Source organism: Cricetulus griseus, chromosome 6 (assembly GCF_003668045.3).
Source record: "Cricetulus griseus strain 17A/GY chromosome 6, alternate assembly CriGri-PICRH-1.0, whole genome shotgun sequence".
NCBI lineage: Eukaryota > Metazoa > Chordata > Mammalia > Rodentia > Cricetidae > Cricetulus > Cricetulus griseus.
In genome coordinates, this window is record NC_048599.1 from 116,572,534 (window position 1) to 116,594,825 (window position 22,292).

The 22,292-nt window shown below is 40.7% G+C and overlaps 1 protein-coding gene across 3 annotated transcripts in view; it reads left to right on the forward strand.

Annotated features, from left to right (window-relative positions):
* Acvr1c (activin A receptor type 1C) overlaps nucleotides 1-22,292 on the forward strand; it is a 42,528-nt gene that overhangs the window by 13,011 nt on the left and 7,225 nt on the right. Inside the window, exons 2-6 of one of the 3 annotated variants that reach the window (XM_027420398.2) lie at nucleotides 7,845-8,084; nucleotides 14,642-14,872; nucleotides 18,179-18,346; nucleotides 19,625-19,781; nucleotides 21,892-22,016. In XM_027420398.2, coding sequence (XP_027276199.1) covers nucleotides 7,845-8,084; nucleotides 14,642-14,872; nucleotides 18,179-18,346; nucleotides 19,625-19,781; nucleotides 21,892-22,016 — 921 coding nt within the window. The remainder of the gene's footprint in view (nucleotides 1-7,844; nucleotides 8,085-14,641; nucleotides 14,873-18,178; nucleotides 18,347-19,624; nucleotides 19,782-21,891; nucleotides 22,017-22,292) is intronic. The other 2 variants (XM_035446758.1, XM_035446759.1) reach the window with 2 other exon arrangements.

Consider the following 22,292-nt stretch of genomic DNA (forward strand, 5'->3'; position numbering starts at 1 on the left):
ATAGAAGAAGCATCTCTAGTCTCCAGAAACAAGTTCACTGATTCAAATTAGAAAATCCTCTTCATAAGGATGTGATGGGAGATTGAACATAGAATTTATAACCAATTTTAATCTGAGCATTTTATATTATGCAAGGCTCTGTGCGTGTAAATGCCTATCTGCCTCACTCAAATCTATTTTGATGACTATGATGGGACCTTGAACAAGGTTAAAATGTGCTTATCCATCTTTTCCAAGTGAGCAAGCTGTTTTGTGGCATACATTAGACCGTAGACCAGTAAAGACTTTGGGACAAAGATGTGTGGCTTTTCCCTTGTCATCAATATTTTAAATACTTTTCACTGAGCAAGGCTCTCTGCTCTGAGTGATGGAGACTTTCATTTTTCCCATGGAAAGGATTTCCTTTAGTGGAAGAATGCCTAGACTATATTTTGAGTAACTGACATCTAATTTCCTGATAAACACGAACCATTGAGATATATGTCTTGATGGCAGACATAAGAGACTATTGCCCTTTGTTGTCCTGAAACTAAGGAAAATGAATTGTGAAACCCACTTGGGTTTTCTTTTAACATTTTGTGTTTATAATAATTAAAATTTGGTGTGTGTGTGTGTGTGTGTGTGTGTGTGTGTGTGTGTGTGTGTGTGTGTATCTGTGTGAGTGTATGCCATATGTGAGCAGGTACCCTTAGTGGCCAGAAGAGGGCATTGGCTTCCCTGGAGCTGGAGACATAGGTGTTGTGAGCTGTGCCTCCCCTGACCCCAACCCCCGGCACCTCCTTATGCTTGCTGGTTCTTTGGAATAGTAAGGAGTATTTTGAATCACTGAGCCAACTCTCTTTTTCTTTTACAACATTTTGTTACTTTCACCACTCCTTGAGTGAAGGGTTTGTTGTTGCTTTAATGCTCTTAGGTCAATAATTAAATTCTTCAGCCCATTAATGTTCCTTTAAAAAAAACATAAAAAGCATTTGTATTATTAAATTCAAATGTTAATGGTGAAAAGTTTGCAGCCTTTTTGTGCTGCATACATACTTTCCAAAGGTCAGAAGCACCAGGCTAAGCTCTTCAGGAAATATTTTTATGTGTGATACCACCTTCCTGCTCAAAAATTATGAAATTTGACCATATGACAATAGTGTATACAAAGGGCCTTTTCTAGAAAGAACACTGAGCAATGAAACTTGTGTCAACAGCTCACAGTTCCAGATCAAAGGCAGAAATACTTACTGTTAGTCTAGTTGTAGTTGGTTTTTTGACTCTTTGTTCTTTCTGGGCCCACCATCCAGCTCCAAAATAAGCACGTGGAGACTTACTTGGCTTGTTTCTAGCTAGCTTTTCTTAACTTAAATTATCCCTGGGCTTTTACCTTTCTTTATTCTACATACCTTTCTTTGTTTCTTACTCCTTACTTTCTTACTTACATGCTTGCTGTGTAGCTGGTGGCTGGCCCCTGGAATGCTCCTCCTTCTCTCCCTTCTACATTTCCCTCTCTCTTCCCCAGGTTTCTCCTATTTATTCTCCTTACCTTCCAGTCCCACCTATCTGTCTCCTGCCTAGCTCTTGGCCATTCAGCTCTTTATTAGACCAATCAGGTGTTTTAGACAGGCACAATCACGCAGCTTTACAAAGTCAAACACTTGCAACCTAAAAGGATACAACACATCTTTGCATCATTAAACAAATAATATTCCACAAAATAAAAGAATGAAGCATATCTTAAACTAATATTTCACAACATCTTGTCCCTGGCTAGGCTTAGCAGAATGTCTAGATTCATGGTTTAGTACATGAAGTGCCTGTTGATCACAGTACCTTTTTTTGTTTTTTGATACAAGTAGCAGTATGTGCAGAAGCAAGAACACTTGTTGTTGTGTATAGTGAAGCATTATGGAGGGATCTGGCCAAATGATGTTGAGTCTGGCTTATTCCTCCCGAATCTTATCATGGTCACTGCTATGACAAGGAGGATATGGGGAGTGGGGATGTGGGTAGTATCTTTGTGCCTCCAATCAAAGAGTACATGGTCCCAGAGAGGTCAGATGGAGGAGCCCCATTTTGTGAACTAGGCCCCCAGCTCCTACCACTTTACATGCCAGCCCAAATGCAGCTGCACTTAATAAAAGGAGCCTTTAATAAGTGGTGATTAACCTGGGTTCCTTTAATGATATTTGGGACTCTTTTAATTTTCTGTAACCACTCGTTATCATTATTTTTGGCAAGGAAGCACAAACCTTGAGAAGTTTTGTAAAAAATGCTCTTTGTGGAAGCCCTCTGGTTTGCTCTTGTTTGTCTGCCTCAATGAGTTTTAAAATAGCTGTTTAGTCAGTACATACCCCTTCAGTCTATCAAATATATTTAACCACACTAAGTTAACGGTAATTCCACTTCACCCTAACCAATCTCTATTCACTAACCAATCAATACGTACCAAGGTAATGTAAGTTTATTAAGCTGGAGACCAGGTAGATCTAATGAACGTCAATAACTTTTTCTCCCCTTGATAAAGAACAAGAGGTCAGCAGGGGTTGAGAAACATGGGAGCCATGACCATGCTTCCCCTTTGTCTGCCCCTTTTTATATAACTTGTTACATTTGCTTCCCAAAGCAAGAAACAGGAAGTGGTGGTGGTGTGGACTGGAGAGCAGTCCCAGGAGAGGATGACACATCTCAACTCTCTCTGCGCATAGGTTGGTGGTGACTGTCACCACCAGCTCCAACTAGGAATTGAGGGAAAGTTGCAAAATTCACAGGTTAAATATCTTCCTTCCTTCCTTCCTTCCTTCCTTCCTGCCTGCCTGCCTGCCTGCCTTCCTTCCTTCCTTCCTTCCTTCCTTCCTTCCTTCCTTCCTTCCTTCACTCCCTTTCTTCATTTTCTCTGCCTTTTATCCATTTTTCTACTGTGTTAATACACCCAGCCCTCCATATCTATGAGTCCTGCCTCCACAGAGCCAGTCAACTGCACCCTGAAAGTATTTAGGGGAAAAACATGTTTCTATACACCGCTATAGACCTTCCCTTTATCAAGATTGCTCATACTATGTGACCATGACATAGCATTTACATTGTATTAGTTTTTGGAAGTAATCTAGAGAGAAAGTAAAGTGTGTGGAGAAATGGTGAGTGGGTTCTATAAAAGTGCTATTCCATTTTATATAAGGGATGTGAGTGAGAATTTTAAATTAGTCCCCATAAATACCAAAGGACATTTGTATTTATTTTCCCAGTTCAGTGGATCCCAGGACTCTGTAGAGATGTGTGTGAGTTGGATTCCCACACAGCTGGGTGAGCACTTTTGTCTGTTCCATTCTCTTTCCTTTAATTGGCTTGGGAAGGAAATCTTTGAATTAGTGATGCTGTGCTTCCCAGACTTCACGTGTGGGCTGTCATATGTCTCCTCCTGCAGCTACCCTTTTCATGGTCACCACATCCCCAGAGACACCGAAAAATCACTCTCATTAGAGATCATCAAACAGTAAGTTCTGTGATGAAGAACCCAGAAGTTGCTTCAAAAGTAGTATTTGTGTCAAAGCTATCTTTTATTAAAAATGCAGCTACTGCTGTCTTCTATCCGGTCTCACTGGCTGTAGGCACACTTTTTCTTTGTTTCTTTCCTGTTATGATTACAAGGAACAAACTTTTACAAGTGTTTGCTTTTAGAATTGTTCAGTGTTTAAGGAGTCCTTTCTGGGTGGTGTTGCTAGCTTGTTTCTAGCTGAGTAATCTCTTTTTCTCCTTACTGACTTGTATCAGTACATCTGTTCACAAAGGGGAAACATTGGCCATCTACAGTAAACATCCCTGAGAGCAGTTGCTGGCGCCATGGCAGGTGACCCTGATTTCAGGTTTGCTGACCTTTTGTCTCTATTAGTTGCCATAGCAATGAGCCGAGCTCTGCTTAATAGAGCTTTACCAAAATGAAGGCAATCAATAGCTTTTTAAGGCTAATGCGTATGTTGGTGACTCCTAATAGGAGATACCAACATTAAATGCAGTTATATGAATGCCTCCCAGGATAGAATTGAAGTTGGAAGATGTTAACACGTGAAACGGGTATTAAAATAAAAAAGACCTAGTTGAGCAGATGAATATGCTCGGTAGAGTTTTTTGAACCTCAGATCTTTTGTGAGGATAAAGGAAAATAGAATGATCATTGTAGAATGGACGGGAGTGTTCTTTTACAACAGCAGACTTCAAAAGTCACAAGGACTTGGTTAAGGATTTCTGAAGCCAAGTTGTCTAAGAATACTTTTAGCATGTGTTGAAGAATACTCCAGGCCAAGCTCTCTCCTTCTACCAGTGTAACCACTAATGATGCCAGAGGAGTCTAGAAATACACAAGGTGTGTGGTGGCCAGTTACAGTTCACCGTGGAAGCAAAAGGGCCTGGCCTCTGCTTCAGAGCCCTTTCCTCACTGTTAGCTGACTGGCAGCTGCTGGGACTATGAAGAAACATCTAGGAATACGCTGGAGAGGAGTTTGATGTTTTTTCCTCTCAAAACTAATTATTTTCCAAGATTTTGATATAATTTTTGCGATATCACAAGTAAAATACAAGTATCATCAATGCATTAAGCTCTCCAGTTTTGAGAGTAAAATGGAAGACATCTGAGAGGCAGCATGATTCACAAGGCCCATTATCAGCCATTTATTTGGGCTCTAAATCCAAGGTGCTATGCTCTCAGTGGATGGTCTGTACCTTTCCTAGCCAGGATGGAGCCAACTCTGTGTGTGTAGGGTGCAGTTAGCACAAGGTTCAGCATGAGAAGGACGAGGCTCATAGCCAAGTAGAACTTCTCTGTCTCCAGAAATGTGGGATGATCTTCTTCATGTTTGAGAACTCCAATCTCCTAAATTCTGTTACAACAATCTGTCAAATACATCTCAAGGCTATTGAAAAACAAAAGCCAAGGCATGGAGAGGTTGCTCAGTGGTTAAGAGTACGTACTGCTTCGGCGGAGGACTTGGGTTCAAATCCCAGCACCTGCACTGGACAGTTGACAACTGTCTGTAACTCCAGTTCAGGTGTTCGTTCCTACACTCTTTTCTGGTCTCCACAGGCACCTGAATGCCTATGGAGCACATATAGACAAACGGGTACATACACATACACACATACATATAAATATACATAAATAAAACTTTTCAAAAGGAAAATAACAGAAATCAGCACTGCTGGAGGTGAGACACCACTATAAAATTGAGGAGGCAATCTTCGATGAGCCAAAAGGAAGCAAACAATACACCAGTTTCAAAAGGGAGGGCAAGCTAACTGCTTAACTACAGAAAGTGTCTGTCATCATGAGCTTTCTATGTGTCACCACTTTTGTTAATTTAAAAGAAAAATCTGAAGTGCAAGATGAACTTCCCATTAAAAAGATGACTGCAAATTGTATCTGTTTTTTTCTTATGTGTATATGTGTGTGTGATATATATGTGATATATATATATATATATATATATATATGTGTGTGTGTGTGTGTGTGTGTGTGTGTGTGTGTATGCTTATTCCAACGTGTGTGTGTGTGTGTGTGTGGTGTGTGTGTGTGTGTTGTGTGTGTGTGTGTGTGTGAAGGCCAGAGGTTGGTATCAGGTGTCTTCTTTGGTCGGTCTCCACTTTATATATTTAGGCAGGGTCTCTCACTGAACCTTGGTCATTTGGCTAGTCCAGTCAAGCAGCCTGCACTGAGGAGGATCCTGTCTGTGTCCCTTAATTCTGGGTTTACACACAGGCCTCCATGCCCTCTTACCTCTACATGGGTTCTGGAGATCTGAGCTCTGTTACTTACACTTGGCAGAGAGTGCTTAACCCACTAAGCCATCTCCTGTAGCCCTAATTACGTCTGTCTCCTATTTGGTTTCAGTGATGACATGGATGTTTCTAAGAGAGAGTCTCTTACCAGGAAGAAAACTGGTCAAACGTTCAGGGACCCTGTCTGTTGGTTAAGTCCTCCTTACTGAAGACCAGCTGTGTGTCCAGCGCTGGTGTAAACACTGGGGAGTCAAAAGGAATACTGCAGGAAGCTTCCTCCTTATCCTCAGAGAATCAGATAATAGATGAATGAGCAAATGACCTGACAGCCATGGGGTGATATTATCCCTGAATGGAAGCATAGCAAAGTCCCAGGGAGTGAGTGGAGACTGGGAAGAAATTCTTTGAAAACTTTAAAACTTTTTTATTATTCTTAAATTGTGAGATGATTAAATTATGTAGTCAATGCTGGCCTTGAGTTTTCTACCCTGCTGCGTCCAGGGGTATAGGTTTGTTGTTCTGGGCCCAGCTTAATGTAAGTACATTTTGGTGGTGGTGTTAGCTGAGGCGATTGCTTTCCACCAGGCTTGTTGACCTGGGCTTCTGGCTAGTCTCTGTTTTCATTCTTCTTGCTTCAGTGTCTATTGACACAGTAGCCACTCAGAATAAAAGTTTGACCATATCTCAAAACCCCCAACAGTTTCTGTGTAAAGCAAAACCCCGACTCCTTCCCATAGCCTGCATCATACCAAAGTTTCCCCTTAATTCCTTGATCCCACTTCCTGCCTCTTCCTTGTTTCCTGCAGTCTAGACATGTTTCCAAACAGACCAAATAGGTGCCCAACTCTGGGTCTATTGCACTGGTTTTGATGCCATGCTGGCACCATGCATCCCTGCCTGCCATTCAGTCTTGCTTTGTTTCAGGTTTTCCATGATACTTGCCCAGAGAGGCTTTCTAGGGCCACTCAGTCTAAAGTGACATCTTGGCATCACAATGTCCTCTCTGCTGATTCATCCTTGTAGCACTTACGCCCTCATCTGCTCAGGCTATACATCACCATGCTCAGCTGTCTGGATCTATGAGAGCTCATGTGCTCTGAGAGCAGGGATTGAACTCCCCACTCACCATTCTATTTCCACCACCTGGAATAATAGCAACGTATTCCAAAAGCCAGATGATTATTTGTGGAACAAATGAATGGATGGATAGATTTGCTGTAGGGATAGGACTGCTGATAAACAAGGAGAAAACAGTAAAAATAAAAGTATCAAATATTTGGGTTTTTTTTTAAAGCTCTGCAGAGCATATCCTTTTCATAATTCTACCCCTGCCTTCCACTGTCATTGTAGTAGCTGCATTCACCTCTTTACCTTTTTCTTATCTTCGCTTGTACTGTGATCTTTGCCAATGAACTTAATTCCACACTTGTATGGCTGCATATTATAGGTAAGGAATTTTCGTGACTGCATTTGGAAACTTGGAATGAATATATATTGGATTTTTGAGACAGAATTTCTCTGTGTAACAGCACTGACTGGCTGTCCTGGAATTCAATCAATAGACCAGGCTGGCCTGGAACTCACAAAGATCTGACTATCCTATCTCTGCCTCCCAAGTGCTGGGATTAAAGGCATGCACTACCACCACCCATCCCAAAATATTTTTTAATATTAGGACTTTTAAACTAATATTTTCAACTTACATACAAAGCAATGAATGGATTTTGTTGTGAAACTTCATACAAGTATGTTATTGTGCTTGTGGCACATACCTCTAATTCTAGTACTGGTGAGGTGGAAACAGGAGGATCAACAGCCCAAGGTCTTCTTTGGATACACAGTTTCAGGCTAATTTGGGCTACATGATACCCTGTCTCAAAAGTAAAATAAAATAGTCTTTGGTTTTAGAATTACTGAAAAACTGTCAAATATTCAATGCAAATTCTAACAACACATACACAAAAAATAATTTAAAAAATAAAATGTCAAAAGTATTTTACATGAGTTGATTTATGACTTTTTCTTTCTTTCTTTCTTTCTTTCTTTCTTTCTTTCTTTCTTTCTTTCTTTCTTTCTTTCTTTTTAAACCACAGTATCGCCCAACGCCCCCAGACTTGGCCCCACGGAGCTGACTGTTGTTATCACTGTGCCTGTTTGCCTCCTGTCCATAGCTGCCATGCTGACAATATGGGCATGCCAGGACCGCCAATGCACATACAGAAAGACCAAGAGACACAATGTGGAGGAACCTCTGGCAGAATACAGCCTGGTAAACGCCGGAAAATCACTCAAAGATCTGATTTATGATGCCACTGCCTCAGGTTCAGGCTCTGGTATGTGTATGTTTTCAGTAAGCAAGTTCTTGTTTAAAAACAAATGAACAATCTTTTTGATAAAAGTGTCCAATGTGAGCTCATCAATTAAAGTGCTCAATGAGGTACACAATAAATAAACTCATGAATAGAAATCTCTTTAAGGATTACATGCGAATCATCTACAATAGCAGGTTTCCATATAGTTTTTCAAAAGGCTTTTAGGATTAGTTGTACCCCCCACATATCCTCCTTCTCCCTGTTCCTTCCCCCATTTAATTGTTTTAGTTTCGCCTTTATCTCTTCATGACACTACATTCCATTTCCCCATACTCTTTTCTTTTTAAAGAGACAGACAGACATGCACCCATGCTTGAACCCCCCCCCCCACACACACACACAGACAAGCGGGGCATGGAGTTGGGTGGGAAGGAGTTAGAGGAGGAGAAAACATGATCAAAATATATTGTATGAATAATTTTTAAAAATCATACTTAAAAAAGTATTTTCATGATAGAGTCTTCTCTGAGGTCTCAAAAAGCTTTCTGAGGTCTGCTTTGGATTTTTTATACCTTAGGATTTGATTCTTTGTTTATTTGTTTTGGCTTTCATGTTGTCCTTTACCTCCTCCTGTTGTGATTTAAAAAGTCGCATGTGAGAGAAAGATACTATTTGACAGAGCTCATGTGGAGGGATTTTTTTTTATTAGGGGGAAAAAGGAAAAAGGGGAGAGGGGAGACCAGCTTCTGGGGACAGGAGCAGCAGAAGAGAAAAAAGAGTCAGGGAGGGGCAGAGAGACGAGAAGAGAAGTGGGGAGAGAGAGACAGAGAGAGAGAGAGAGAGAGAGAGAGAGAGAGAGAGAGAGAGAGAGAGAGAGAGAGAGACAGAGAGAGAGAGACAGAGAGAGAGAGACAGAGAGAGAGAGACAGAGAGAGAGAGAGAAAAAGACAGAGAACAAGAAAGAAAAAAGGATGGGAGGTGGGTAGAGCCCTTTGAAAAGGGAACATAGTGAATGTGCACAGGTGGCATGTTCTTTAGTGCCTATGGCTGAGGGCATCATATCCTGTCAGAACCCCAAGGGAAGGCCAATAAAGATGCCTGACACCTCCCATGAGGGTCAAAGCCATCACTGCTGCTTTCTTTGACTGTTTAATAGAAACAGCAGTTAGGGGTGTTGGGTTTAAGTCCATGAGATATGGGGAAATGTGTTAGTTAACAAAACAGTATTCCTTGTGAATATTTGTTTGTGGTCACCAAGGCCTTCTGGATCTGTAGGCATTCTCCACTCCCGGGATGTGTTTTGGAAGTTAACAAGTTGCTGCCCTGTAATTAACTCAACATGATGTTCTGGAAGCCCAGAAATTGGAATGTGAAGGAAGCTCACAGTATTCCTAGCTGGCTCCTGCAGCTCAAGGTTATCACAATGTTACATTTTCTTCTTTAATGGATTCAGATTGCTGTTGAAGAAATTCCAACGGCTAGACTGCATCATGGAATAAAAGAGCCTTTTTTTCATAGCACAAAACACTGCAGGGAGTAGGGTAGGGAAGGATTTTCCTGCAGTTACAAGGCCTCCTCTCTGCCCATCTGAATTTCTAGAAAGCCTTGGCCCTTGGCTTTGCATAAATATGATGAAGAGGACACCCAAACAAAGCCACTTCTGAAGCTCCTACATCTCTCCTTGTTTTAGAAGGGTTATTAGTGTCCTTTTTCTAGAAGTGGATGGGTACTGGTACTTGTCTGTAATCTCAGTATTAGGAATGCTATAGTTGGAGCCTCCCAAACAAGATGCCAATTCGGACTATGCAGCAAAATCTGCCTTGAACAAAATGAAATGCAAGGAAACAAAACAAAACACAAGGCTTTGAGGAACTCTCCTGCTGGTAGGTGTGAGTAGCATCCATCAAGACAGTTAATAGAGCAGGTGAGGAAGCAACATTCCGTTTATATGGGCACTTATATCTAACAGGAAGCACTCTGGATGCACCAGAAAGGAGCAAAATTTTGCTGATCAGAAGAGTCTAAAGGTCCAGGTTGTCACTGTAACATCAAGTGAGATGTTTTTACAAAGGAAACCAAGACAGAAAAATCCTGCAATTCCAAAGCATATAAAGCTGTAATCCAAATTGTGTCACTGTACAGAAGGCTTACATTTTCATCTTAAAACAATATTCCTCAGTACTTAACTCTGCTTCTTTGGACATTATATGTTGAGACCTACTATACTCTAAATGTTTAAGTCCTGCCAACATTCTGGGCACCAAGGACTCTTATTTAAGCTTAATTTCCAGATACACACTTCTTGATCATTTTCAAAGAACTGAAGAACCTTCTATTTATTACCTGCAGAAGTATTTTCATTTACTTGATGATATTAGGTCATGTTCTGCTTAGTTTTCATTATACACTAGACACACCCTACAGATCTCTGGAAGGAGAAGCTTCAGCTGAGTAATTGCCTGGGTCAGGTTGGCCTGTGGGTATGTTCATAGGGGAATTGTCTTGATTGCTAATTGATATAGGATGGCACAGCCCTCTGTAGGTGATACCATCCCTGGGAGATGGTCTTCAACTGTACAAGAAAGCTAGATGAGAATAGCCCAGGGAGCTAGCCAGCAAGAAATGTTTCTTCATAATTCCTGCCTCTGGGTTCCTGCTTTGAGTTTCTGCCCTAACTTCCTTTGATGATGTATTATTCTCTGCATGTATAAGCCAAATAAATCCTTTCTTCCCCCATGGTGCTTTTGGTCATGGTGTTTGTATATTTTCCTACTCTTTGAGTGTGCTGAATATGACCAAGGATTTCTCTTCCATGTAAAAATAATACAAATTAATATGCAGGAGACTAGATATCTAATTTAAGAAAGGAGTAATGAGCTAGCAAGAGGGATCACTGGGTAAAGGTGCTTGCCACCAAGCCTGAAAACCTGAGTTTATTTCCAAGGACCCACATGGTAGAAGGAGAGAGCCAATCTCTATGGGTTGTTCTTTGACCACACCCTCCTTATGGTACTCTCCCCCATATACAAACAAAAAATGCTACTATATTTTACACACACACACACACACACACACACACACACACACACACACACACATGAAGGAGTCTATGAATTGAACATGAAACCCCAAATTTTGACATGTAGCATAGACCCAGATTAGTATAGCTCTCATCCCTCATCAAGGATGCATTTTTTTTCAGCATATGGAGACCATCACAGAGAACCACAATTGTTCCAAATTCATAGAACACCTAATTCCGGGATGGTCAGCCTCAAGGCATACATCTACAACACAGCTCCTACACCTGAGGTTCAGGGAGCTTCACAGAAGATGGGGTGAAAGACTGTAAGAGTCAGAGGACCAAGAAGTCTTCTGTGAGATTGTGTGTCCTAGAAATGGCAGAGGAATTTCATCCATGATATCTCAACTATATGGCTGCCTGAGCAAGATCTGAATAAGGACAACACCAATAAACACGCTAATGTGCAAGGGGAAGTCTCATGGAGCCCAAAATCTCATGGGGCCCCATACTTAGACTAACACCAAATAGACTCATTGGATTGTATTTAGATATTTATATGCATTATGTGTGTAATAATAAAAATTAGAGAAAAATTCCTTCCTGGCAAATGTTTTTAAAGGTGTATCTTCAAGCATGAGTGTGACTCTGTTGGCTTCTGGGTTGAGTATACTAAGATATTTTATGGCAGGAAGAAGAATACATGGCCAAGCCTGGATAATTTCTTTTTGTTTTTGCAGTGAAGATTGAACCCAGGGTCTCACAAGCACCTGCTGGGCAAGTGTTCTTTCTCTGAGCTACATCCCTAGGCTTTGTGTATGTGTCGGGGAAAAGGTGGTGGTGAATACTGGTCACTAGCCCTACCTCAGCATCCCAAATAGTTGAGAATACAGGCCTGCATCACCTAGCTATGTGCTCATGGATACATTTCCTTAAGGACAAATTGGAACAAGCTTTGGACATTTTGTCTCTGTAAAGCCAGTTTGTTTGGTGGTGACCCCTAGCTAAAAGCACATGTCTTTAATCATCAGAGGACAGGCTTACCTTTTGCAAGGGTTCTGCCACAATAGCTTGCCCATGAGGAGGACACTGGACCAGCCTGCTTCCTTTCTGCCTTTCTCAATTGGTTGCTGACCTTGAATCTGAGGCAGCTTTTTCAGATATTGAAAAACCCTGATTACAAAGCTTATCCCTGACCAGGTCAGGGACAAATTTCAAAGAGATGGAGAGCCTACAAAGTGAAAATAAATGATGTTTTATTGGACTGTGCTTGAGAGTGGGCTTTGTCTCAGGCAGCTTTTATGGAAGTAGGAAGCTTGCTTCTTTGTCTTATGGTATAATGTTCTGACAGATGGTGACACAAGCCAGACATCAGCTTCTATAATCCCTGGTGAAAAGATTAAAATGAACTCATGGCAAGAGGCAAAGTTTCTGTTCAAATGGAGCCTGAAGCTGTGTAACACAAAAACTACCCAGACTCATTTTGTTATTTGCTTTAGAAGGTATTGAAACAACTGAAGCAGTGTCTCACCTGGCTCACCCTGCTGGTCCCCTTAAATGATGTGATGTTCTTTGTCCACCAATTGGGTGATGCCTTAACTGCAGTGTGAAAACACTCTCTTACTGATCTCTCTCTCTCTTTCTCTTTCTCTCTCTCTCTCTCTCTCTCTCTCTCTCTCTTTCTCTCTCTATTTGTCAGTGATGATGTGGGAAGGGAGATGCTGAGATTTGACTTAATAATTGTTAGTGTCACTTTGTGCTGAAAAACATTGACTGAAGCCTACAAAAATAACCCAAGCTATTTGTTGCTGTATATCTTCCTTCCCACAGAAAGGAACACAGGTCTGCCCTCCTATGAGGGACAAAGAATTCTGGGTCAGCCACCAGCAGCATCAGACTCTCTTCAAGTCTGATTACTGTCAGGCTCTAATTTTCTCACTGATAAATGATGAGGTTGAACCAGATGGTTCCAAAAGAACTTTCGGACTGTAGGGCTTGGTGACTAATTGTTGAGGCTCATACCAGTGAATTTATAGTCTGTGCCTATTTACCATCGTGGGTGGTTCTCCTGGAGATGAGAACATCTGTGTAAACACTGGCTCATTCTTGGATCAGGGGACAATGGCCACAAGGAGCTACATGGGCATTGTTTTCTCTAGCCACCTGAGGACAGTGATAATAACCAAGCTGACTGGCTAGAATACACTCTTCTTGTAGTCTCTTTAACTATTTGCTTTCTAACAATACAATTATAGGAATAATAAAACCTTCTCATGGACCCTATGTTGTAAATACAGCAAATGAAAAGGAAGAAAATTATAATTCACTCTGATTTCACCATGTGGTTCAGTCCCTTTTCTATGCGCAGTTTGAAAAGCTGCAAACTCAATATAGGTAGAATTTTCTATGCTGTTTTCATTTAACAGTGTAGCAGAGTATTCCAGGGTCACTGGAATATGCTTTATTAGTAGCAGCGTCAGTGTTAATCTTATGTGATCCATGCTGAGGTTGGTGTAAGATTGAGGGTAACCATTGTTGATTGTACATTTTGTTAGGTACACTGCAAGCTGCTTAGCCTCCTTATTAACTCTCATAATGTTTAGTTTCCCAGAGCATGGTGCTGAAGCTCACAGAAGTTAAGTTACCTGACCATGGTGACTAGATGCTGTAGCTGAAACTGGAACCCAGGTCTTTTCTTACCTGTGCTTGTGTGTCTTCTGCACAGTGTTTCACAAATGTCTTCTCACTTGAAAGGCTTCGTTTTTTGTTTAATATTAATGACAACAATGTATTCAATATTTTTTTACACAGATTCTCTACATTTTTACTTAATTCTATAGGATACTACTTAAGAAGTAGTGTTACTATTTTAAAAATTAGAAGCAGTCTGGGTATGGTGGTATGCATCTTTATTCCCAGCACTTGAGAGGCAGAGGCAGGCAGGTCTCTGAGTGTGAAGCCAGCTTTGTCTGTGTAGTGAGTTCCAGGACAGCCATGGATAAATAGTTAAGACCGTGTCTTAAAACAACCACAACAAAAAATTTATGAGCACCACACCTACCTGTAGAACATGTATTCCTTGAATTTATTTATTTTACAGACAACATGCTTATCTTATTTGTTATTAAATTTGATTCCTTTCATGCACATTTTAATTTTGTTTTGAAAAAAATCCACAAAAAATTCTTTTCCTTTCACAGTAGTACCCAGGGGCTATGCATTTTATTTTAAGTTATAGCCATGAATGTTTTCCTTTGAGTTCTTAGTAATCAGACTGGCTTTATGGGAAATTCAGGGGATTTGCCACAGTTCTTAGAAATCAGATATCTGCAGCAGCAGGCTGTGTTCAGAAAGCTTTGTTTGTGAATAAGAGAAGAGAATTAACAATTTAGGACATTTTATAGGTCATGCCTTAGCACTAAAGTTTTATGTAATCATGTTTATTTCTTCAAATTTAGTAAAGTTACTAGCGTGCTTAAGTATTTGCTTTTTATGTAACAGTGGCCATCATTGTTACTTTCACTTTGCATCATCAGTCTGCCTCTCCCTTGACTAGGTCTGCCTCTTCTGGTCCAAAGAACAATTGCGAGGACTATCGTACTACAAGAAATAGTAGGAAAAGGTCGATTTGGGGAAGTGTGGCATGGAAGATGGTGTGGGGAAGATGTGGCCGTGAAAATATTCTCCTCCAGGGATGAACGATCTTGGTTTCGTGAGGCAGAAATTTATCAGACAGTGATGCTGAGACACGAGAACATCCTTGGCTTCATTGCAGCTGACAACAAAGGTAAGGTGACTCTTGGTAGGCAAGAAAAATGTCAGCTTGCTTGTAAGACAGATGAGAGTCATCCCTTTGTCTCCAGAAAACACATTAAAAAAATCTATTTTCTTTACTAAGAAAATTCCCTTGTCTTTCCTACAAGTAAATGCCCATAACTCAGCAGGGAAGGGCATCAGCAGATGGTTAGTGTGGGGTCAGGATAACATGACGCTAATGTTTAAGTTATCAGCTAACTGGTCCTGTCAAGAACCAGCCATCTGCAACTGGAACCAGTCTTCAGAAAACCTACTAGCCTTGTTTCCTGTCTTTATTCACCCTGGGTCATAGAAACATCTAGAGGCATTTTGGACTGTGAAGGGGCATTTGGGTGTGCTGGCAGTGGGATGATATTAGAATTTTGAATGACTGTTGTTCATCACCTGGGGTGGGATCTATATCACATGCTTTGTGTGCAGGTGTACAGTTTTCAACACATGTCACCTCCAGACTGTGAGAATGGGGCAAGAGATTGCTAGTCGCATTTTCTATCTTTGTTAACTTGGCCATCCCTCAGAATTTGAAGTTTAACGCTGATAGATGACTAATTGTAAATTGTTTTAGTGTCCTGGAACAAAGAGGATCATCTATCTGGTAAAGTCAGTACTCTTAAAATATTGTCACACGTACAATAGTAGTGAGGGAGGGTTCTCCTCCTTCTTTTTCCTACAAAGCTTTGGTTTGTTTGCTGGACATCAAAGGGAAATGCAGACAGGAGTGAGAAAATTCAATCCAGTGAGGTTTGAAATTAGAACTTTAATCAGTATCTATGAAGAACTTTGATGGAGCCACAGTTGTAATCTCATTAAAAAGCCAAAAAAGAAAAGTTAAACTAAAGTAGCTGTCAATTTTACATATCTACTATTGCTTGGGAAATTAAAAAAATAGAGAAACATGATCATAATTTTATTTATTATTAACTGCATGGCAAAAGAGAGGCTCAGCATTTATTGTACATTTTGACCAGAATTATACTTCTTAGTTCTGGTTTTTAAGGAAGGAGAGTAAAACTGAGATGAGCTGAGAGGAAAAGTTCTTCACAAGTTCTTTTTATTATTATTTATTATTATTATTATTATATCATCATCATCATCATTTTATGTGTTTGGGTAGTTTATCTGCATGTATGTCTGCGCCCTAGTGCCCAGCAAGGCCAGAAGAGGGCAGTGGTTCCCCTGAAACTGGATGGAATTACAGATTATTGTGAGCTACCATGTGGATGCTGGGAATTGAACCCAGTTCCTCTGGAAGAGCAGCCAGTGTTCTTAACTGGTTAAGCCACCTATCCAGTCCCTCTTTCCAAGTTCTTAAGGACATATGCTTTAACACTATATCCAGAGTTTTGAAAAACAGACACTGTCCCAAGGTTAAGAAATCACTTCCCCCTGGTAATCTTGAGTTGAGTTATTCCTGGTAAGGTTAACCAGCACCCTGGTGTCAGCACACTGGTGACCAGCCACATTGCCCATCTTGATAAACTAGTTTAATCACAGTGCCTACTGGCTTCCATACACATCTGTCCCAAAGAGGTAATCTTTCATCTTTGTTTCTTCCTGCTTTTTTAAAAAAAATTATTTTATGTACATTGATGTTTTGTCTGCATAGATGTTTGTGTGAGGGTGTCAGATTACCTCGACCTGGAGTTATAGACATTTATGAGCTGCCTTGTGGGTGCTGGGAATTGAACCTGCATCCTCTGGAAGAACAGTCAGAGCTCTTACCGGTTGAATCATCTCTCCAGCCCCTGATTCTTTTTGTTTAACTGGCTTCTCTCAGTCATATCCTTACTTGTCAGTTACTTTGTACAGATAGCAAATGGTCTCTAATACCACTTTCATCTTCAAAAATTCTTTATTCATGTAACAGTTACAGTTTACATTGTAGCCGAGTGTTGAGCAGTGAGCTTGTTGTGAGAGAGTATAGCTAGGTACAGGTGACAGCAGGGCGGGTCTGAGGGTGAGGTCAGGGTGTGGCAGGTCATTAGTGAACTTTATAGTATATTTCCTTTTGTATGTCATGAAGCTTTCTCATTGCCTGGCTGTGGAAATGCAATTGGTGGATAGCATCCAGCTCCTGACTATACAGCACCCGTCAGGAAAGCATCTAAGCAAAATCCTCACCGTAGAGTCCATTTCCATCTGAGAACTGGCCAGGGCTGCCTATACTGTCATGGACATTTTGTTTAGAAAACTACAACTAATTGTTGAAGTGCTGCTACAAAGAGAAGTATCAGGCTAATTTCTCATCTGTTGAAAGTCTTTAAAAAATTCTGGATTACATAAAAACAAGGGGGAACTCATGGACCCCAGACTAATCACTGGGATGTCAGCGTGGGACTTATCCAGGCCTCCCCCCCCCAATGTGGGTGTCAGTGAGGAGACCTCAGCAATATATGGGACCTCTGGTAGTAGACCAGTATTTATCCCTGGTGTATCAATGGATTTTGGGAGCCCAATCCATGTGAAGGGATGTTCTCTAAGCCTGGACACACGAAGGAGAGCCTAGGCCCAGCCAGGGATGATATGACAGACTTTGGTGATTCCCCCATGGAGGGCCTCACCCTCCCTGGGTAGTGGAGGGGGAATGTGATGGTGGTGGGCTGATGGAGGGCGGGGGAGGAAGGGAGGGAGAAGGAGCTGGGATTGACATGTGAAGCAGGCTTGCTTCTAATTTAAATAAAAATGAATTTTAAAAATGCTGGGTTAGTTTTTGTTTGAATAGGTGTGTTATTGGAGAATATCTAGCAATCATATGATAGAATCTGGCTCTTTTGTAAAACTGGTGTAACTTCCTATTTTTAAAGGCCAACATCATGGACATTGTTAGAATGTCAGTATTCTTGTGGTAGTAACAGTAGATTCTTTAAATTTGTTATATTTCTTGTCGTTATTGGTTTAATCTTTCTTAAAAGCTTAAGAGTGCAGGACAAGGCTGAGGCCAAATGATCCTCTCAAAAGTGTCTCCCACAATGCATCTCTCCAAAGTTTCCCATACACTGTGGTAACTGTCACCAGCAACTACTGACAAAAGGAAGCAGAGAAAGAGTCGCCCACTTGTTAGAACCACCTTCCACAACTTTCTGTTTCCATGGAAGCTTCCTCTATAGAGATGTCTTCAATAACTCATTGAGAACTTTATACTTCCCTAAGTCCAGCTTCTCTGCTGAAAGAATTAAGCTTGTCATTCATAAATGGTACTGACAAACTTTAAATACTTGTGAAAAGTGATTGCTTGCTTTTTCAATGTTTACAATAGCAAATGATGTTTTCTCGTTAGATAATGGAACTTGGACTCAACTTTGGCTTGTATCAGAGTATCATGAACAGGGCTCCTTATTTGACTATTTGAATAGAAATATAGTGACTGTGGCTGGAATGATCAAGCTGGCACTTTCAATAGCCAGTGGTCTGGCTCACCTACACATGGAGATCGTTGGTACTCAAGGTATGTATGTCCTTTCAGAACGCTGGTCTTTGTATTGACTTTATTTTAGTTTTTTACAATCATCAAACTCAGAGGAACAATGGAGGTACTTCACAAAAGGAAGGTTCTTGTCATGTTGCAAACAACTTTCTCATATTTTCAGCCCCACACATGTTATTCATGATGTATTTTTATCCCCAGTGGCCCGTTCCATACATGCCACTAGCCTGTATATCTAGTGGTCTTATTTTGGTGGCAAGGGCTACATATTCACTTACTGCAGGTGGTATAAATGCTTTCTTTTGATAATGCAATGGGAAGGATAACATGACCGTAAAAGAATATTTGAAGTTGTGTGTGGGAAGTCGAGGCAGAAGAATGCCCACGTGTTTGAGGCCATCCTGGGTTACATGTGAGTTCCATACCAGGCTGGAACTGTCTCAAAAAGGTAGAACAAAATATTTGAATATAATACTTGAAGGTCAAATAATATCTTTGTCTTTGTTAATTAACTGAGTCTATATGAAACTGACTTTTGAAAGTCATTAGTCTAAATAGGCCACTAGGTTCACGACCCTTTTATACCCTTAAAAACTATAGAGTGCCCCAAGGTTTTGTTAAATGTAGATTATATTTATTAATACATTCCATATTAAAAACTCTTCATTGCAAACTTAAAAATTGTTTATTTCAAGGTCTGCAATTAGCCAATTAAATATTAATGTGAATAACAGCTTCCAAATGTTTTACAACTTTTTCCTAATGCAATGTAGTGAAAATAGTGGTTTTTTTCTACATTTTTAAAAATAATTTTAATATCTAGCTTATTTCACACATGCTGTTTATCTTATTTGTCCCTTGTATGGTTTTGATTGAAGTAAGTGGAGAAATGGTGACATGAGCCAGATAGGTAGATATATAGTAGTCTTAAGGACCCTCATGGATTCTCTGTTCTAATTTGGGAATTGCTAGTCTAGAGTAGTACAATTTGAAGATGTTTTTTCTTAGACCTGTTGTGGATCACACATTTATTGAGAATGTGGTTATTAATGCCCACAACGGTCACCTGGTGCTCTCTGCACATTAGAACTGCTTGAGTGTAAAGCAAGCAACTGCCCTCACTTAGCTTGGAGTTTGGCTAGGAGACTACATGCCTCTCCAAAGCAAACTGATGCCGTGCTGGACTTGGGGAAGATGGGTTTGTCAGGGAAACACACAAGCTAAGTCTTCCAAGTGATTTGATTCAGAAGCTTCTGTCTCCAATAGGGGAAAATTGAATACACTTTTCTTGTTTTGTAGGTAAGCCTGCTATTGCTCACCGAGATATTAAGTCAAAGAATATCTTAGTGAAAAAATGTGACACTTGTGCCATAGCTGACTTAGGGCTGGCTGTGAAACATGATTCAATCATGAACACTATAGACATACCTCAGAATCCAAAAGTGGGGACAAAGAGGTAAGATGACTTTTGTTGGTAGCCTACTAAAGTTTATATGATTGATCACCATGAGCGTCTGTGATGTGTGTTCAAATGTGAAAAAAGTTAGGCTTAAAAAAAGCAAGAAGTCTTTTAGGAGACATTGAGAAGCCATAATGATTGCAAAGTAGGAGAATTGACTTTTTGGCTTGGTGAAGCATCCACTTGAGTGCAGAGTCTACTACAGGGTAGTGGTGGAAGAGACGATGGCATGCCATGTTTATGTGACACATTTTCTGGATGTCTTTCCTGCAGAAAAGAAACCACCTCAGAATTATATAGGAGTGGAAGGGACTCTAGGCAGCTTGAACATGGCAAATGTGGCTCTGGCAGGCTTCAACCTTCTCTTCCATCTCCTCTTCCTTGCTAAAAACCATTAGATTACATTCCTAAAGCTTATTGGCTATGTCTTCCCCCTGAGGCTGACCACCATGAGCCAGCTATCAAAGTATTGAAATTCAGCAATCAAAAGCCCACTTTGGCTCACCTAATTAACATGCACAATTAAAATCAAACACCTCCTAACACAAGGTTTCCCTCTTTACATTTATAAACCATCATTTTTATATTAACCACATCTGTTTCCTCTCTATCTAGAGGCAGTCCTTTGTCCCCCAGGACAAATATCTTCCTTGTTCCCTTCCCATTTTCCTGTGTCTTCTATCTTCTGTTTTTGTCTCTTATTCCCTGCCCATTGTCCCTCTGGGGCATATTGAATAAATCTCATTTGTGCTGAAAACTTGGTCTTGGGGGGTCCCAAGCCACCACCGATCCTTTCAGGGAGTCAGCATCTTTATGCCTCGTCAATGTCCTACAAGCCAGGGCTTGCTGTACAGGCTCAGGTTTAAAGAACACGTGCAAAATGTGTGCATTGGAATAGGGACACTATATAACAAAACCATGTGTGTGATAGTCTATTCCATTAACACACGAAGACATGGTGTATCAATTTATGTCTTAGCTATAGTTGGACTTGTCCTTCGTGTCCCAGAATGATGTGCTTGGAGATAATACACATTTAAACGCAATTTCCACTTTCAAGGAACAGAATATAATAAGGCTAGGGGGAGGCATGAAGTAAGGAGCACACACAGCTGTGGCTGTGACAGGCTCATCAGTCATTGAACTTCTGGTGTGTTCATCGTTTTGACCAGCAGGTGGCTCCTCAGCTAGTCTTCTATCTCCTTTACCCAGGTTCCATGCTTCATGCTACGTTCTCATAAGTCCAGAGCTCTTGTCTTTGAAATCACAACTGTCAAAATATTTTCTTGAACTTGTTAAAGTGCTTGAGAATAGAGGAGTTCTAAGGAAGCAGAGCTGGCCTCTGTAAGGCAGTTGAAATTTCAGGACAGTGCGGACCAGCCATTTGTTGTCTGCTAATAGACATTATTGAGGTCACAGAGACATTCCAGGGAAGCATGTTCAGAACGTGCAGTTTTAACGGACCCCTCTTATTTTTCCAGTAAGGACGAATACCTTACTATTCCCACAGCAGGCGCCCTCCAGGAGGGCTTGGGTGCTGGTTTCCTTTGGAGGATCCCAACATGTTGAAAAGAACATGTTGGGAAATGCCCAACTCGGTATGGGCCAGTTAGGCTCAATCAGGTCCTGTGACTCCAGGCCCTCTACTATTAAATTTTGTGTAGCACAGTACATAGTCAAATTCTTTATTCTGAGAAGGTATTTGTGGAATATCATTTAGCCTTCCTTGTATTGGAGATTGACCCCCCCCCACTCCGTGGTGAGTGAATCCCACTGGTTGTAAGACTTTCTGTGATGACAAATTTTGGGGTGTTGAGCTCCATCACTGTGTTGGGTGCTTTGCTCATTGACCTTCCCAATGAATTTTTTCCAAGTACTAGGCTACTAGTTATCCTACTATAATGCAAAACTGTGTGACCTTTAGTTTCATTTAAAAGGTTTAAAAATGATGGTTGAGTCAATAACTGTGTTTTTTAAATTTCATCCTATTATGGTATCTGAGATGTACCTTTGAAATTGATGTAAGCGATCTTAATTTATGTTTTGTATCACGATGTGTTAAAATTGCGGTTTACTGGACCGGATCTCAATGTGCACATTTTTGAAGGTATATGGCTCCTGAAATGCTTGATGACACAATGAATGTGAGCATCTTTGAGTCCTTCAAGCGAGCTGACATCTATTCTGTGGGGCTGGTTTACTGGGAAATTGCTCGAAGGTGTTCAGTTGGAGGTAAGATTTTGGAAATATCCTTTTGTCCCTTTTTCCTTGACACTGAGTACAAGATGAGATTTTCTATATTTTCCCCTTAGGATACTGGATTGTGTCTGAATAGTTAAGAGAATTCCATTCAGTAATTTCTTTATGGGGACAAAAGTGGAATATCCTGCGGAGAGTGGGGGCTTTCTTCTTTTGATCAACCTGCTTAGATGTGGGGGACAGTTCTGATCATTCTGGTGCCTATTATGCTTGTTTTGAATCACTAGAAAATTATCTGATTGGCATTGG